The sequence below is a fragment of the Vipera ursinii genome, assembly GCF_947247035.1.
Source record: "Vipera ursinii genome assembly, chromosome: 3".
Lineage (NCBI taxonomy): Eukaryota > Metazoa > Chordata > Lepidosauria > Squamata > Viperidae > Vipera > Vipera ursinii.
In genome coordinates, this window is record NC_139516.1 from 126,255,502 (window position 1) to 126,272,208 (window position 16,707).

The 16,707-nt window shown below is 44.2% G+C and overlaps 1 protein-coding gene across 1 annotated transcript in view; it reads left to right on the plus strand.

Annotated features, from left to right (window-relative positions):
• Window positions 1-547: 547 nt before the first annotated feature.
• LPCAT1 (lysophosphatidylcholine acyltransferase 1) overlaps window positions 548-16,707 on the plus strand; it is a gene marked incomplete at both ends in the record, with an annotated part of 50,527 nt that continues 34,367 nt past the window's right edge. Inside the window, one exon of the mRNA XM_083357847.1 lies at window positions 548-697. Within this exon, the coding sequence (XP_083213973.1) occupies window positions 548-697 (150 nt within the window). The remainder of the gene's footprint in view (window positions 698-16,707) is intronic.

Consider the following 16,707-nt stretch of genomic DNA (forward strand, 5'->3'; position numbering starts at 1 on the left):
GGGAGTTGAAGTCCATGAGTCATAAAAGAGCCGAGCTTTGCCTACCCCTGCTCCAGACGAAGCCGGCCCCCTCCTCTTTCGCTCCTACTTTTCCCGCCCCTTGTCCTAAAACCGCCAAGCGACTGTCGCGCTTTCCTTCCCCATCACTGCGCCTATTGCGCATGCGCCTCCTTGAGGGCGGGGCTGAAGCCGAAGCCTGGTAAGCGGCGTCTTGACAGAGCCGCGCATCCTCTTTCACTCCCTGCCGGTTCAGGGAGAGCCCGCGGTGGGTCGCTGACCAGATCTCCTCCTCCTCCACCACTACCTCCGCTAACTACGTTGTCGACGGCAGCCCCGCTTGGCCTAGTTTATTCACCGCAACCCCGACCTTTACGCTTCCTTTTTCCTTCCTCGGAAATACATTTTCCTCCCTTTGCCCCCTCCTCTCTTTTTTTTTTCTTCTTTTTTTTTCTGCGCCCATTTTCTTCCTTCGCGCTCTCGCCCCTCGATATATTTTTTTTTTTACTCCTCCCCACCACCACCACCCCTTCCTCTTTCGCATCGCGCCATGCGGCTGAAAGGCCGGGGATGCTGCACCCGGAGCGGAGGCAACGGCGCTGGGGAGGAAGGCAGCGGGGAAAGACGCGGGCCGCCCCCTCCGCCGATGCGGAGTCCCTTCGTGCACCAGCTGCACTTCAGCGCCCTCCAGAAAGCAAAGGTGGGTGTGTACGGGGGGGGGGGTATGCGTGTACGCGCGTACACATGCATGCATGCGTGTACGCGCGTACACATGCATGCATGCATGCGTGTAAGCAGGCCGGCGTCGGGTGTGTGTGTGTGTGTGTGTGGGAAATCAAAGCCACTCCACTGCTCCAAATACGTAATGGTGCCTCTCTCCCCCCCCCCCACTCCCTAGGTCTCCAAACAAGTATGCGTGTGTGCGCGCCCCCGCGAAGCAGCAGTTGCTCGCTCGTGTCTGCGCCTGAGACGTCCACAAAACCTGTATTAACAGAGCCGGAAAGCGAAACAGCGCGGCTAGCTCAAGCCTGTTAGAAAGAAACGGTAGCCTTTTGTTAGCCTCGTAAGCCACCAACGCAGGCATTAGAAGCCGCCTTTGTAGAGCTGTAGCTATGGGCTGGGGCTGTTGCGTCTAAGTGTCTCTTGAGGTTGGTGTAGGGGGGGGGGAGGAAGGGCAGCAAGCTAACATGTGGGAAGAGGCGGGTATTAGTTGCTTGATTTATCCTAACAAAGGAAGCTGAAGGCCACAGTAGATGGAGCCAAATTATTAAAAGAAGTAAGAGTTAACTTCAGGAGGTGTTCTTAAAAACAAACAAGCCCCAAAGCTATATATTTTTTGTGTGTTTCTCAAAAATGGCAAATCGCAGCCCAATTGGGATACTTGGGACTTATATTTTTTGGTCTTCTCGTGCCTGCTAGACCCGAACAATCAGTGGCGTAGCGTGGGTTGTCAGCACCCGGGGCAAGGCAAGTAATTTGCGCCCCCTAACCCGTGGATTTTAGCACTCGAGTCTCTTCCACTAGATTTAGTTAAAGAAACCCTTACCCCCTAAGCACATGTATTGTTTGTTATGAAAATACTGATGTAATTAATGTAAAATGCATCTAATGCGCCCCCCCCCCAGATGTTGCGCCCGGTGCGGCCGGGGCCCCCCTGCACCCTCCACGCTATGCCACTGCAAACAATAGTAACATCAAGAAGTTGTTGCTGTTTTGGGCTCTCTCTTTCCTTGTGCCCTTCCCTCCCCCTTTTCTTTTTTTGGAAGTTTTCCCCCCCAGTCCATCATAGCTATTGGAGTGTTTTTGTGGCACTTCAGAATCCTGACACAAAGCATTGCAGAGGTGGATCCTTGCAAACCACCTCTTTGAACACCCATGCTTATTAGCATTATTTGTAGACCCTTGTTTGGTTGAAGGCAAAACTACAGTAGTCAAGCAGTTGCCATATCTTGATCCATAAAGTTGTTGCTACTTCAGATTTCTGTTTTAATAATAATTACGGATAGAAACAATATTAAGGAAAAAATTATCAGTACCTGCCAAAAATTCACATTCACTAGGATTATTCATCTGTCCCTGGTATTCCAATTTATTATTACCTTTTTAAGCTGGAGTCTCCCAGAGCATTGTATCCAATTCAGTTCCTACACCCATGTGATTTTAACTGACAAAATAAGCAGACGTAACTTCTTGATGGTACTATTTTTTGGGGTCTAGCAGGCATGAAAGACCAAAACTATCAGTCCTAAGTAAACCAGTTGGCTGTGATGGCATTTTTGAGAAACAAATACAGTACATATATTTTAACCGGTTCTAGGAAAACCAGCTAATCTCAGATATAGAATACTGACAGAGATACTTCTTGGCATGTACTTAAAACAGCCCCATCTTTTCATGCGTACCTACCAATTATGTGCTGCAGAACTCAAAAGAAGAGTGAATTGGAACAGAAGCTGTCTTGATATGTAGGATTTGTTGTTTTATTAGAGGGAGAAAGAATTGAACTCTGCTTTGAGGTCATTGCCCTACCATCTTTACAAAGAAATTGCTCTATTTGAGAGAATAAGAGAACCATCCTTCACTTACTAATATTTATGTTTTAAAGTTCTCCTGACAGTAAATACAATTTTAATCTCCATATCTATGGAGCCCAAAATGAGAAAGTTGGGTTTACTATATTCAGCAGACGGTGGTGGCAAACTTACTGTGACAACTGAATATGATTGATGTTTGCTGAAATCCAAGCTTAGTCAAACCCAGTGGTTAATCAAGATTACTTAGAAGTACAACAGTGATTTTCAGCATAACTAAACCATACATATGCTTAAAAGCTTAAAAACATTTAAAAGTTTAGTTGCAAAGAAACCTTAGCTTAATGTCCTAATGTCTGAATTATTGTACAGGCCATTTTAACGCCATTTTATTTTTATCAGTTTACCTTCAGCTACATTGTAACTCCAAGGATAGGAACATGAAATATATACCTCACATTTGATTGAGAACCTTGCATCAGAACAACTCGGGGTTTTAATATGTCTGAAAATTAATTGATTTTGGAACTAGTTGATTAAACAAATTGTGGCCTAATGTGTGTTCTTTTGTGATGTTCTTTTAGCAGTAACAATACAGGATATTCAGAATATGTACAGAGAACCCAAGAGTAGTTACGGTACAATATTTCATGTAGGTAGCATGTCTTTTTTTATAGTAGTGGCGCCAATATTCTGGTAATATTCTGAGTGCAAGAGCATGATGATGAAGGCATTTTGTATCTATAATAGTTATGTGGTCTGGAAATCACAGAAGTAATTTGCATTGATACCTGGTGCTATGTCACAGAGTGATGTTTGTAGTGGCCACATTGTAAAAAGACTACAAAACTCCTTGTAAATTGATACAGTACTGTACTACTTTTGTGTAACTCATTTCTACATTTTGGCTTCTGTTGCAAAAGATACATTTTCTGAACATTAGAAATTGACACAGGCATTTTACACACACACACACACACACACACACACACACACACACAGAGACATATAATCCTGTTGCTCATTCATTTTGCTTAATATGAAGGAACAGGCTAGCTTATTTTTCAGTTTCCTTAAATATTCATTAAGATAGCTAAAACTGTTCATAATTTCCTTAAATCTTTCTCTGTGATTTATAAAATTGAATTATTAAAAAAATCAAAGCATAAACACTAGAAAAATGTGCTTATTATGTCCTCCTTTCTAGTTCCAGAATTATCCATGAAATTAAAAATGTGTCCATCCAGACCTGTCTAATCCCAATCATGCATGATAATTAGTCATTGATTCACCTTTCTTTGCCAGCAGCTTTCCCCATTTGTACTAAGTCATACAGAAAGTGAAACATCAGGTTGAGTCTCAACATAAAAAAATGAAAAGTGTATATCGTCAGTATAGTAGTGGAATGTTTGGGAATACTATATAGGGAACGGTATCATCTAAAAGGGACATGGTGGCTCAGTGGGTTAGGATGCTGAGCTTGTCGATCAGATGGTCGGCAGTTTGGCGGGTCGAATCCTGAGTGCTGCATCTGTTACTCATCCCAGCTTCTGCCAACCTAGCAGTTCGAAAGCACGTAAAAATGCAAGTAGAAAAATAGGGACCACTACGGTGGGAAGGTAACAGCGTTCCGTGCACCTTTGGTGTCATGTGAGGGGGAACCTTTACCTTTACCTATCATCTAAAAATGAGCAGTAACCTATTCACAGAATGTTGTTATATTTCCTATATTAATTGACAGACCCAATGTGTTCCTTAAAATAAGCTATGTTTTGATGTTACCAGTGTTAGTTTAAGCAGACCATGCAAAATTTTAAATTAATTTGCTTCTTCCCCTTTCACCTCTGGCTAGAAATAAACCAGGATTGGTAGTTATGTTGAACCCAAGATACAGTGAATTAAATTTTTGCTTAAACATTATTACTGAATAAGTGATTAGTTGGCTTTACAAATCAATCAAAGCTGTTAACCAATCCCTATTTGGGTTCACACAACACATTAAATCAGATCCAAAAATCAATCAAATGACATTATGAACCTTGGTGTGATACTTAAGAAAAATTTATTCAGGTGAAGGAGATTTTTTGCCTCTGTTTCTTTTGCAGCCTAAAACTCTGAGAGTTGGGGGATTGTTTGAGGGCTATAGGGAATCTCACCTTCTGATCTTTGCCTTGGTGGAGCAGTGGGCTGATGCCTCCTTAAGTAACACCAGCTGCCTGCAATTAGTGCAGGTTCGCATCCCACCAGGCTCAAGGTTGACTCAGCCTTCCATCCTTCCGAGGTAGGTAAAATGAGGACCCAGATTGTTGGGGGCAATAAGCTGACTTTGTAATAATGCCGCTTGGGGTGTGTGTGAAAGCCCTAACAAGCAGGCATATACATAGAATGAAGGCTACTGCTAAGCTTGTAAGCCGCCCTGAGTCTTCGGAGAAGGGCGGGATATAAATGTAATAAAAATAAAAAAATAAAATAAATAAGTGAATTTAGTAAGCACTTAACATCATGTATGTTTTGAGTGTTTTTTTTTAAATCCTGTTCTTATTGTTTGTATGAGAAGGATTCCCAAAATATTAAATAACAAATGAAACAAAAGCATGAATTAAATTCATTTTCCCATTTCAGTTTCATATAGTTCCTGAATAATTATGAATTGGTCGATAATACCATTAAAATGTGTTAATATGCATCTAAACATCCTATCAATGTTTATTTTATCTAACTATTTAGAAACATTTATTCTTAAGTTATATGCAGGAATAGCCAATACTCCAGAAGATAGGCTTAAGATACAGGAGGATCTGGACAGGCTTGAACACGGGGCACTATCTAACAAAATGAAATTCAGTTGTGAAAAAAGTAAGGTTCTGCATTTAGGCAGGAAAAATCAAATGCACAGGTATAGTATAGGTGGTACCTTGCTCGATAGTAGTAACTGAGAGAGAGATCTCGGAGTCCTAGTGGACAATCACTTAAATATGAACCAGCAGTGTGCTGCAGCTGCCAAAAAAGCCAACACAGTGCTAGGCTGCATTAACAGAGGGATAGAATCAAGATCACGTGAAGTATTAATACCACTTTACAATGCCTTGGTAAGGCCACACTTGGAATACTGCATCCAGTTTTGGTCACCACGATGTAAAAAAGATGTTGAGACTCTAGAAAGAGTACAGAGAAGAGCAACAAAGATGATTGGGGGACTGGAGACTAAAACATATAGGGAACGGTTGCTGGAATTGGGTATGTGTAGTTTAATGAAGAGAAGGGTGAGGGGTGACATGATAGCAGTGTTCCAATATCTCAGGGGCTGCCACAAAGAAGAGGGAGCCAGGCTGTTCTCCAGAGCACCTGAGAACAGGACAAGAAGCAATGGATGGAAACTAGTCAAGGAGAGAAGCAACCTAGAACTAAGGAGAAATTTCCTGACAGTTAGAACAATTAATCAGTGTAACAACCTGCCTCCAGAAGTGGTGAATGCTCCAACACTGGAAGTTTTTAAGAAGAGACTGGACAGCCATTTATCTGAAATGGTATAGGGTTTCCTGCCTCAGCAGGGGGTTGGACTAGATGACCTCCAAGGTCCCTTCCAACTTATTATTATTATTATGATTAAAAGTAAACTAAATGTATTATGTTTCTTTTCTGAGTAGCAGGTTCTCTTCTCAATTGCTGTTACCTTTTTACTACAAAGATATTTGTAGTAGATTTTTAGGCATATAAGAGTTTTAAGAGAACTAGCCAGCTTAGAAAGCAGTAGATTGTGAGTTTTAGCCTACTCCTTGAACACTGCTTGATGATTTGGGGCCATTCACTCAGTCTTAGCTCAACCCACCTCATAGGGTTGTTGTGTGGAAAATAGATATTAGGTATATTTGTCACCTTGAATTATTATGTTACCATATTATAAAAGTAGGATAAAAGTTATAATTTGCATGAAAAAATCCTAGAATTCTATATGTTTCATAAAGATTATCAACATAACATAACATAGAATTTTTCTAATTGGTTTTTGTAGCTATTTCTTTTTTCTTGAACCCAGGAAACTAATCATCTCATAGGGTTGACCAGCTGCAAAACAGCTAGCCTTGCATCTGTATTGCATCTTTTCTGCTGGCTCACTCAGCTGTTTTCATATAACATTTAATATAAATGAGGGGTGGGAGGGAGATGGATACTGCTTTTCAGGGGGAGAAGAAAAGGCAAAAGGGATTATAGGTATGAGTAATTTTCAGATTGTGTTGCTTAACTGCTAATGTAGATATAGAGCTGGTATTTATGGAATGAAAATATTTCAGATGATTCAAATTTAACTTCTACTAAATAGATTTTTACTCATTTCTTTTAAAAAAAGTTTGTTGAATCACATTGCTTCATAGTCATCCTATCATCAGGATCTAAATAGCATATTTCTCATCTGTGGTCTCTAACAGATGAGTCCTCACCAGACAAGAGAAGTGCTTAATATAACCCTCAAAATGCACCAGTTAGGTTGCCTTAAATTCTATTAATTTCATTGGAAAATTGTTATATTTATGCTGAATTAAACCAAAACCTTAATTTTAATTCCTTTGTGTGTTTGTTTATATTTAACATGCTATTAAAGTTGTTTAGTGAAACAACTTGGGGCAGAGATAAAGTTGTGTGGTGGCAAGCATTTATTAAAGTTTATTAAGATTCTTAAGCAAACCTCTGAGCCAGGTAGAATAAGGTACATCTTACAATCATAAACAACGATATACATATTCAGAGAAAGTGAACACAATTACGGGGCTCCCGAGTATGTAATCGTACATGTTAAATTAACATACATTAGACAATTGTTATTTTTTTTATTTTATTTTTTATTTTAATCCCATTTATATCCCGCCCTTCTCCGAAGACTCAGGGTGGATTACAATCTAAGCACAAATCAAATGTGCTTAGCAATTATTCCAAAATTTAATAAAGGCAATGAGAAATCTCTTCCATATTGTTGCAGAGATAACTAAATGCCTGCATCTATGAAGTCACAGGAGTTCAGTGTGACTTGAAGACAACTTTTTTTTAATTTTTCATCAACTTATTTTAGGTATAAAGTCCCCTTACATGTATTCTTTTTTAAAATGCAGTAAAAGCATTCGCTTTTTTTTTTGCTGTGGCTAGTTCAGTTTTCAGTTGTATCTGTAATCATGTCTTTCTTTTTCCAGTACAGTAATAATTTGTGAGGAAGTATTTCAAGTTTATGTTCAACTTTAACTACTATTTCTTTTGCCCGGAAATCCATCTGTCCCCTCAAGAGCTATCCAATGAGTCTTAGTACAATTTGCATGCAATAATTCTATTTGCAAGATAGTCCATCTTGTAATGTTCTATCATACTATTTGTTTTCTTTGGTATGTGATCTAGGGACTTTTTTTTTGTTCCATTCACTTGGGTCTAATTCTTGGAGACTGTGTGAACATGTCCTTGTGGCTTTCTTTGTGAGGTTTTTCTGAAGTGGTTTGCCATTCCCTCTTTCCTAGGGCTAAGAGAAAGTGACTGACCCAAGGTCACTTAGCTGGCTTTGGGTCCAAAGCAGGACTAGAACTCACAGTTCCCTGGTTCTAGCCTGATGCCCTAATCACTACACCAAACTGGCTGTCTCTAGGGACTTAGTTACCATCAAAGACAGTCCATAATTATTTGAATTGTTTCTACAAACTTGGTAGATTAATCAATGACAGAATATAAAATACTTGTTTGTTAGGTAACACCAGTCCTGATCTGACTGAAAATCTAATAGAGTTATAAATAAACTTGCAATTTGAGGCTCTGCTGCTTATGAACTCAAGGTTAAAGTGTAGGTAGTGCTTTGTTTACTAAACAGTGAATAAGAATTATTCTCACCAGCTACTACTTAGCATCTGCTGGTGTCTTACCATTCTAGAATAGCATAGTGATTATGATAACTTAAGAGTTCTTTGCTGATGTGAAAAGAGTTTGTTTTTCCTCAACAGGAACCAGCCAAATGGCAAAAAGCCCATAAACAGTGTCTGTGTTGTTAAACAGAATCCAGACTAAATGTGAGAATTTTATATCCATGTCATGGCAAAAGAGTTTTTCTTCCTTTTTGCTATGTTGAAAGCTGCCAGCAATAGTCTCTGGTGCCTAACTGTGGAAGAACCCACGTTGTTCAGAGGATTACATGTGAATTTTGTTTGATTGGCAAAGACCTGCTATTTGAAGAAAAATGGCTGAGCTGTTTGCCAATGAGGGTGCAACAATGAAATTCACAATTCTTCTGGCACCCCTTGATTTTAATCAGAGCACATGCATGCCATCCCAAAATGCTTTTGAACTCTTCTAATTCAAGGGCTGGCTTTATAAGAGGATAAAATTGCTATCTAGAGAAAACAATAGGGTATAATGGCAACCATCTTCTTTGAGTTGTGGACACCTTTGAACCTTATGAAAGGTATAGGACAATTTGGAAAATAGATGATGTCAAAGCTGAAACATATCCATTATAATCTCATATGCCTTTTTCAAAAATTTATTTTCCTTCACTCATTTTTTTCAGTCTTGAAATTAAACATTCAGTTTTAATTTTAACTTTCTATAAAATGGTAGTAGGAGGGAAAACCTTCAGGACAGCATATCATTTATCAGCTATGCTTGTGTTCTCCATGGTTATCTCTGCTATTGCAAGATTTTGTCCCCCTCATAACTCAAGCAAGCAAAACAAGAAATTAGTATTTTTGCAATGCTTAAGCTGTTGCAGAATCTATTGGAACACAAACTTCTTATAGTCTAAAAATTATATCAACAGGCTATGTTATTCCATTCTAAAAGACATGGTTTAAAAATATTTTCAGATTGGTCTCCCCCCACCCCCCTATATTCTCATCTTCAATATGATAACTTCAAGCTAATGATCACTAATACACTTCCAGTACTTTTTGATAGTTTTAGTTAATAGAAATATAGCAAAAATATCCAGTATCTTCAGTGTTGTCTGGTAGTTTTAGCTAATACTTACATGCTAACTTCACTATTTGTTTTTTAAATTACTGTTCTGAACCAGCCCTCTTCTCGCACCCCTAATCAAAAGAAGAGTCTGGAAAGCGTCCAAGACCAAAAGGCTTCTGCCAAGTTTTAATTACACTGTTACAAGAATACAAGAGCTTGACTTCTCAAACGGAAAAGTTGCTTTCAGCAACCAGCCCCTCCCCAAACACTTCTTTTATAGAGAGCTCAGGGCGTGGTCTCCCTGTGCCTCCTCCCGAGGAGTCCCATAGCCTTTCTTTGTTTGTCCCTGCTCGTCTGCCTCCTGCGTCGGGCGTCCTTGAACAGGGCCAGCTGTGGGTCATCATCCTCCGCACTCTCGGGCTCACACAGCTGAGAAGAGGTTCCCGGCTGAGGACTCTGCAAAGCCTCCAAATCATCATCAGCCGGTTCGTTTCCCTCCTCCCCCACATCTGAGTCCTCCGATACATCGGACCCGGCTGTCGGACCCACAGGCTGGCCCTGAGTCACAACAATTACTTTGGATTAGCAACAAATGATATTAATCTCTAGAAATCCATCTGCAAGTAGTAAGGTGACATGTTTATCAAATTATCTGTGATATGAATTTCTGCTTGAAATATAAGATGATTCATGAAACACTTTTTTAAACAATTGATAAAAGTGATCAAATTGCATATGCCTCTAAACTGAAAATCTGGGACACAATATATTTGTTATTTATTTATGTATTTGTTCAAGCAAGGTATATGGCTTCCATTTCACAAGAGTGACGGGAGACCTAACATAGAAATTAAAGCCCAATAAAAGTTTTCCATAATAATTAGCAATTGAGAACAGTCACTATAATACTTGCATTTCACAGGTTTCATTAACCTCTTAACCCCATATGTTTTTAAGGCTTTATGAAAATATTGCAGAACATCAGAAAAAGGAAACAGATAATCTATACCAGGGGTCCCCAACCCCCAGTCTGTGGACCAGTAATGTGCCACAGCATGCCAGCAACTGGGCCGCACCAACAAGCAAAGCCTCATCTGCGGGATGCAGGCAGCACACAAAACCAGTCTGCAGAAAAATCTCTCTCCATGGAACTTGTCCCTGGTGCCCAAAATGTTGGGGACCTCTGATCTATACAACATCTTCCAAAAAGAAATGGGTACCCACACAATATATCACAACCAACACAAGCTGTGAAAAAGCGTAACACTGCCATACGTCAAAAATATTTCAGAAGCCATCATTAGAGCCACATGGCATCATCAGGTACACAAACCAATTAAAGTCCTCCAAAACATCCTAAGTAGACCAAAAGACCCAGCAGCCCCTGAAGAAAAAACAGAAGTCCTCCACAAGATACAGTGAAAGGCCTGTAAAAGTCACTATGTAGGACAAATAGGCAGAAAACTAGCAGAACACATCAATGAACACCAACCAGCAGTCAGAAGACATAATGAAAACTCCATAATTTCACAACACATGGATAGATTTAACCCTAGTTTCAACTGGGAAACTATGAGTATCCTAGATTAAGCAAGTCCAATAATTCCTGGAAACCTGGCACTCAGATAAACTGGCCATCAGTAGACACACAGAGGAAAACAACATCTACATGCCATTTAAAAGAGAATATTAAATGTAAAAATGCCCCACCAACCATTTTTTCATCCAGCAGAAAATTCTTATGATTAATAACTAAAATAAGAAATAAATAAGAAAATATTGGTCATGAAAAAAATAAAAAAGGAAGGGTGAATGAAATTCTTAGGAGTAAAATGTTGTTTCTTAATCAGAAAGCTACACCTTTTTCTTTGAGCTAATGCTGTCAGTTTCAAGCAAATTTTCTTTTCATGGGGATTTGAAAATAGTCTTTGATATCTCTTGTCTTCTAGTTCCAGCTCTGAGTAAAATCTTTTTGAGTAATCCAGAAGGCTTTGATATAGCTCAGAAATCATAAGAACTTATATAATAGTATTAAATGCTACAATTTAGGTAGAATATGAATAGTTTAAAGGTAGCTCTCCATACAGTATATATTAGATATCATTGATGCCTCAGAATAAAGATTCTTGACACATTTTAATGTGATTGTATTTTTATGATTTTATATCTGTCACTCAGACTTACTTCGAAGTGTTATATTATCATTTATAATGAGAACCTAACCTTATACCGTATATACTTGAGTATAAGCCGAATTTTTCAGCCCACTTTTTGGGCTGAAAAACTCCACTTCGGCTTATACTCAAGTCAACAAAAAAAAAGAACTGTCCCTTCGTTCGGAACAGGCTGCTGAGAGAAGGGAGCGGCAGAGCCTTGCAGAGCTGGCGGCAGTCCAGCGTTGTTTCTCCCCCTCGTGGGTGCGTGTGTGTGTCAGACCCACGGGAATGGCTGGTAGGGAAGCGGCATTCCGGCATTCCCCCCCCTTCCTGTGTGTCGAGCCCACGGGGCTTGACACACAGAGAAACGCAAATGCCGGACTGCCGCCACCTTTACTAGCCATTCCTGCGGGTCTGACACACACACACACACACACGCACGCACACGCACGCACGTACGAAGGGGAGAAACAACGCTGGACTGCCGCCACCTCTGCCAGCCCTGCAAGCCTCTGCCGCCCCGGCGTTGGTGGTCGAGCTCTTCGGAGCCGGCAGAGAATCTCCCGCAGGAGGAGGTCGCGGCTTTCTCTCTTGCTTCGGACTGCAAGGATTTAAACTCCAGGAACAAATCCCGATGGAAGTTTTTTTAAAAAAAAATACTCCTCCGGGTCGGACAGGGGACCCAGGCTGAGGTCTAGGGGTAGTGGGGGGGGGGCTCGCAGACATAGATGGGCTCAAGTGGAAGCCAAGCAGCCCTCCCGAACCTGGGCTTCTGGACGGAGCAGCCGGTGGTGCGTTTCAAAAAGCAGAAAAGTTGGATTTTGAACTTTTCAGCAGCGCATCTGCACCCGCTGCTTTTATGACCGACCTGCCGTTTCCCCCCCCTCCCGGTCCTTTCCCCCGTCCAAGCGGACGCTCCAGGCTCTTTGGGGGGGACAGGCAGGCGGGGGGGGGAAGGAAGCGTGCCGAGGCGCCGCTCACCTGCGATCGGCGAGTGCGCTGGACTCGGCTGCGTGTCCGGCGGAGGGTTCAGATCATTCCGGGCCAGAGCGGCTTGGCGGGCGGGGCCGTTGGGCAGGCGGCGTGGTGCAGCGGGGGAGTCAGGGCAGCTCTGCCATGGAGCAGCTGGGGTGGGTGGGTGGGGGGAGGAGGAGGAGGAGGCGGAGAGGAGCGAGCGAACGAAAGACAGAGCTTCCGGTGGCTACCGCTGCTGAATATTGCAATGAGCCGCCGTCTCCCTATGACCGCTGGCGAGGGGATTTCATCAGAGCACGCAATCGGGGCTCCCCCTCGTGGGTGCGTGTGTGTGTCAGACCCACGGGAATGGCTGGTAGGGAAGCGGCATTCCGGCATTCCCCCCCCTTCCTGTGTGTCGAGCCCACGGGGCTTGACACACAGAGAAACGCAAATGCCGGACTGCCGCCACCTTTACTAGCCATTCCTGCAGGTCTGACACATACACACACACACACACACACACACACGCACGCACGCACGAAGGGGAGAAACAACGCTGGACTGCCGCCACCTCTGCCAGCCCTGGAAGCCTCTGCCGCCCCGGCGTTGGTGGTCGAGCTCTTCGGAGCCGGCAGAGAATCTCCCGCAGGAGGAGGTCGCGGCTTTCTCTCTTGCTTCGGACTGCAAGGATTTAAACTCCAGGAACAAATCCCGATGGAAGTTTTTTTTAAAAAAAATACTCCTCCGGGTCGGACAGGGGACCCAGGCTGAGGTCTAGGGGTAGTGGGGGGGGGCTCGCAGACATAGATGGGCTCAAGTGGAAGCCAAGCAGCCCTCCCGAACCTGGGCTTCTGGACGGAGCAGCCGGTGGTGCGTTTCAAAAAGCAGAAAAGTTGGATTTTGAACTTTTCAGCAGCGCATCTGCACCCGCTGCTTTTATGACCGACCTGCCGTTTCCCCCCCCTCCCGGTCCTTTCCCCCGTCCAAGCGGACGCTCCAGGCTCTTTGGGGGGGACGGGCAGGCGGGGGGGGAAGGAAGCGTGCCGAGGCGCCGCTCACCTGCGATCGGCGAGTGCGCTGGACTCGGCTGCGTGTCCGGCGGAGGGTTCAGATCATTCCGGGCCAGAGCGGCTTGGCGGGCGGGGCCGTTGGGCAGGCGGCGTGGTGCAGCGGGGGAGTCAGGGCAGCTCTGCCATGGAGCAGCTGGGGTGGGTGGGTGGGGGGAGGAGGAGGAGGAGGAGGAGGAGGCGGAGAGTAGCGAGCGGATGAAAGACGGAGCCTCCCGTGGCTACCGCTGCTGAATATTGCAATGAGCCGCCGTCTCCCTATGACCGCCGGCGAGGGGATTTCATCAGAGCACGCAATCGGGGCTCCCCGCCCCTCGGTCCTGCCCAGATGCAGCAGCAGCAAGACCACCCCCCCACACACACACACACCTCCGGTCTACCTTACGGCCCGGTGACTTGACCCCGGGTATAGATCGGAAAGAAGGCAACAGACCTGCAGAATCGCGGTGGCGCCCCCGGAGAAGCCTACCCCGAGGCTGCGGCCGATTTTTCCTTCTCCAGGCATTTTTCCTTCTCCAGGAAGTCCACCAGTCATCAAAGGGCCAAGTTTGAAGACCCCTGCGTCTACGCGGTATCTAAGAGCCGCCACCACCACCACCCACTAACCTCTCCACGGTGCCCCACCCCTTGGCTCTTCTCATTGCTGGAGCTCCTTCTCAGCGAAGGGGCAGGAAGGTCTGTTGCCTTCTTTCCGATCTATCCCCGGGGTCAAGTCACCGGGCCGTAAGGTAGACCGGAGGTGTGTGTGTGGGGGGGGGTGGTCTTGCTGCTGCTGCTGCATCTGGGCAGGACCGAGGGGCGGGGAGCCCCGATTGCGTGCTCTGATGAAATCCCCTCGCCGGCGGTCATAGGGAGAGGGCGGCTCATTGCAATATTCAGCAGCGGTAGCCACCGGAAGCTCTGTCTTTCGTTCGCTCGCTCCTCTCCGCCTCCTCCTCCTCCTCCTCCCCCCACCCACCCACCCCAGCTGCTCCATGGCAGAGCTGCCCTGACTCCCCCGCTGCACCACGCCGCCTGCCCAACGGCCCCGCCCGCCAAGCCGCTCTGGCCCGGAATGATCTGAACCCTCCGCCGGACACGCAGCCGAGTCCAGCGCACTCGCCGATCGCAGGTGAGCGGCGCCTCGGCACGCTTCCTTCCCCCCCCGCCTGCCCGTCCCCCCCAAAGAGCCTGGAGCGTCCGCTTGGACGGGGGAAAGGACCGGGAGGGGGGGGAAACGGCAGGTCGGTCATAAAAGCAGCGGGTGCAGATGCGCTGCTGAAAAGTTCAAAATCCAACTTTTCTGCTTTTTGAAACGCACCACCGGCTGCTCCGTCCAGAAGCCCAGGTTCGGGAGGGCTGCTTGGCTTCCACTTGAGCCCATCTATGTCTGCGAGCCCCCCCCCCACTACCCCTAGACCTCAGCCTGGGTCCCCTGTCCGACCCGGAGGAGTATTTTTTTTAAAAAAAACTTCCATCGGGATTTGTTCCTGGAGTTTAAATCCTTGCAGTCCGAAGCAAGAGAGAAAGCCGCGACCTCCTCCTGCGGGAGATTCTCTGCCGGCTCCGAAGAGCTCGACCACCAACGCCGGGGCGGCAGAGGCTTGCAGGGCTGGCAGAGGTGGCGGCAGTCCAGCGTTGTTTCTCCCCCTCGTGCGTGTGTGTGTGTGTGTCACACCCGCAGGAATGGCTAGTAAAGGTGGCGGCAGTCCGGCATTTGCGTTTCTCTGTGTGTCAAGCCCCGTGGGCTCGACACACAGGAAGGGGGGGAATGCCGGAATGCCGCTTCCCTACCAGCCATTCCCGTGGGTCTGACGCACACACACACACACACACACACACCAGGAAATCGAGAGCGCAGCCTTAAGTTAAAGGTGGCGGACAGGCCCGAGAAAAAAGGCTGCAAAACTCCAATCTTTTAAAGCGTGCGGTGTTGTTGTGTTTTTTTTTTCCTCCCCCCGAAAGTGAATGCCAGCTTTCCGTACTAGTGTATTTGTACTGCCGCGAGTGACAACTGACAAAGCTTGCCGGTGTGATCTTGATTTTGGAACTGATGAAGTCTGTTAACAGGCTCAACTAAGATGGCAGACGTGTCGAGCTGAGCTCCGTGAGCTCCGTGAGTTTGGTGTGGTTTGGTGGTGAGCTGCTGCATTTCCCAGCCTCGGCTTATACTCAAGTCACTAACTTTTTCCAATTTTTGGGGGTAAAATTAGGGGTCTCGGCTTATATTCGAGTCGGCTTATACTCAAGTATATACGGTATATCTATTAATCTGCATGGTGAAAATGATTACAATATTTTCTGTAATATAAGAAATAAATTAGAGTTTTCATATTTAAACTAATATCTACCTCTAGAACTTATTTATTTTACTTGTGATAAATTACATATTTCACATATCCTTTAATTCAGGGGTGTCAAACCTGATTCCATTGTGGGCCATATTGGGACTTGTTTTGTCCTTGCTGGGCTGGGGTAGGTGCGACCTGCGCAGGTCGCATCCGGCCCACAGGCCATGTGTTTTGACATGCCTGTTTTAATTGTTATTGTCATTCTTTGTATGTTCTTCTATTTACAAACTTATTTCTTTAGTTTCCAAGCATAAAAAGTGAAATAGGTTCTTATGTAACAGATTCATTTTTCCTGTTCATTAAAGTAACATGATTCTTAATCATAATCCACTTTTGAAAGTATAGCCTGTCTTAATGATCATTATCTCATTAATTTTTTTGTTCAAACTATATATAAGCAAAGTATTTTTAACACATTATATATAAAATCAAAGGATTTTTAAGTGAATGAGTAAATGAAATTGTAGGAGTTGAATTATAATAAATTCTACACTCTTAAGGATATTTCTGATAGTTGTCTAACCAAAATACTGGTAAGATGTATTGAAAATAAAATCTGTATCATTGGATATCCCTGGTATAAGTATGTATATTCAGATAACACTTAATTTTCTACTGAAACCAACTCCCTCCCAAAAAATATCCAAAAAAGGACTAAAAATGTGGAGCCAAAATATCCAAAACTGACAAATGCTGCCCTTGGAAGCAAATAAAAATATAAATTACAGCTTTGATTGCAGAAAAC